This window comes from Athene noctua, chromosome 11 (genome assembly GCF_965140245.1).
Source record: "Athene noctua chromosome 11, bAthNoc1.hap1.1, whole genome shotgun sequence".
Lineage (NCBI taxonomy): Eukaryota > Metazoa > Chordata > Aves > Strigiformes > Strigidae > Athene > Athene noctua.
The window spans coordinates 13,564,520-13,566,350 of NC_134047.1; the positions used below are offsets into that span (position 1 = coordinate 13,564,520).

Below are 1,831 nucleotides of genomic sequence, written 5' to 3' on the forward strand. Positions count from 1 at the left end.
ACTGGGAGTAATTGTGGTCCAGAACAGATTTCGGACAGGAACACACCTCCCAGCCTCTGCTGCCTGGGACAAGAGCCAAAGGCAACTGAGCCATGGCTGTGGGAGCAGCCCTGGCCTGGGCACCTGGGGCTCATCACCCAGAGAGCTGGCACTGCAGGCAGAGGGGAGGGCAGGTGGATCCCAGGTCTGGGCAGGGGGAGTCAGGCAGCAATGGGTGAAGGATCTTAGCCTGTGGAGTGAGTGCCAAGGGCTTTGTCCCAGAAGACACAAAGCTGCTCTTGCTGAGGCTCTCCAGGCAAAATCTAAGGTGTGGCATGCACCTGCAATTTGGGGTACCTGGGGCTAGCACAAAACAGGCTGTGCTCTGTGGGCAGGCTGGAATTTGGCCATGCTGATATCTGGGAATTAACATCTGGATTGGTCCCACCCTGTCTGTGATCTCCACAGCTGGTGAGCCCCAAGTTCATGGTCACGATGCAGGAGATGAGCTGGAAAGCTGGTGACAGCCGCTCCTTACCGTGTCAGTCCTGGAGCCGCAGGCAGGACACAGTGGGGAGAGACTTGGTGCCTCTGCCAGGGAAGCGGCGGCCCAGGTGAAGGAGGACTCTCTTCTTCACACCTGCAGTCAGCTGGGAGAGCTGCAGCCGCACGTCCTTCTGCCAGTAGGAGTAGAGCAGGGGGTTCAGGAGGGAGTTGCACAGTCCCAGCAGCCAGAGGTAGTTCTCAATGACTTCGTAGGGGAAGCACTCAGGACAGACAGTTTGCACGATGCTGGCGATGAAGAAAGGCAACCAGGACAATGTGAAACACCCGATGAGCACGGCAACGGTGCGCATGGCCTTCATGTCACTGGTGGTGTGGGATGGGGGGCAGCCCCCCGCCAGTACAGCGTGCTCCACTTCCTGGATATGCTGCACATGCACGGAGGCAATTTTCAGCATGTCACAGTAGAGATAAATGAAGAGAAAGAGCGCTGGGAAGAAGCCGACGCAGAAGACGGTCAGCATGTAGGTGGGGTGGAAGACCCCGAAGAAAGAACACTTCCCATGTGTGGAGACCTTCTGAAAGCATGGGGTGAAGACAGGGAGGAAGCCAATGATGGCAGCAACCAGCCAGAGCCCCATCAAGCGCACCCCGATCCGCAGGCCTGTCACCAGCTGGAAATAGTGGAAAGGCTTCCTGATTGCCAGGTGTCTGTCACACGCAACCAGAATCAGGGATAGGATAGAGGCAGCAGAAGAGGAGGTCACAAAAGCCATTCTCAGGATGCAGAAGATCTGGGGAGGATGAAACGGCTCAGAAAACTCATCCACGACCAGACCCACAACCGTGAAGCCAACCATGGTGTCTGCAATGGCAAGATTAAGGACAAAATAGAGCCCCTTGGAGCCGCTCTTTTGGATGAGGCGAAGGAGAGCGATGGCCACCAGCACATTGGCAGTGATGATGAGCGAGGCCAGCACAGCGAGGATGACTCCCAGGGCTGAGCTAGCCATGGCTGTCCCCTGTGGGGCACAGCTCAAGGAGGGCACGTCTCCAACGCGATTCTACAGCATCCCTCACCTGGGGCTTCTCGGCACATCCAGCTCAGCAGCCAGGCAGCAGTGCGAGTGCAGCCCCTCGCTCTTTGGGTGGTGCAGCAAAAGCCCTGGGTGCAGCGGTGTCTCTCAGGCTGGGGAGCAGAGCTCTGACGAGCAGCTGCCTGCCAGAAGGGACTGGTGCACTCACAGCACCCGCTGTGCCCACAGAGGTCCCTCCCCTCCAGCCACGTTTCCAGACAACCCCGGAGCAGGGCGGTGAGCAGCGAGCACCTGGGCAGGAAGCTGCCACG

At 58.5% G+C, this 1,831-nt stretch overlaps 1 protein-coding gene across 1 annotated transcript; it reads right to left on the bottom strand.

Moving 5' to 3' along the window:
* Window positions 1–521: 521 nt before the first annotated feature.
* On the bottom strand, window positions 522–1,496 carry GPR119 (G protein-coupled receptor 119). The gene has a single exon (XM_074915480.1). It carries the CDS (start codon window positions 1,494–1,496, stop codon window positions 522–524), a length of 975 nt encoding a protein of 324 aa, XP_074771581.1.
* Window positions 1,497–1,831: the final 335 nt, after the last annotated feature.

Bases quoted from the DNA above. Each gene is read 5' to 3' on its own strand.
- GPR119 (XM_074915480.1), bottom strand. From the start codon at position 1,496: ATGGCTAGCTCAGCCCTGGGAGTCATCCTCGCTGTGCTGGCCTCGCTC.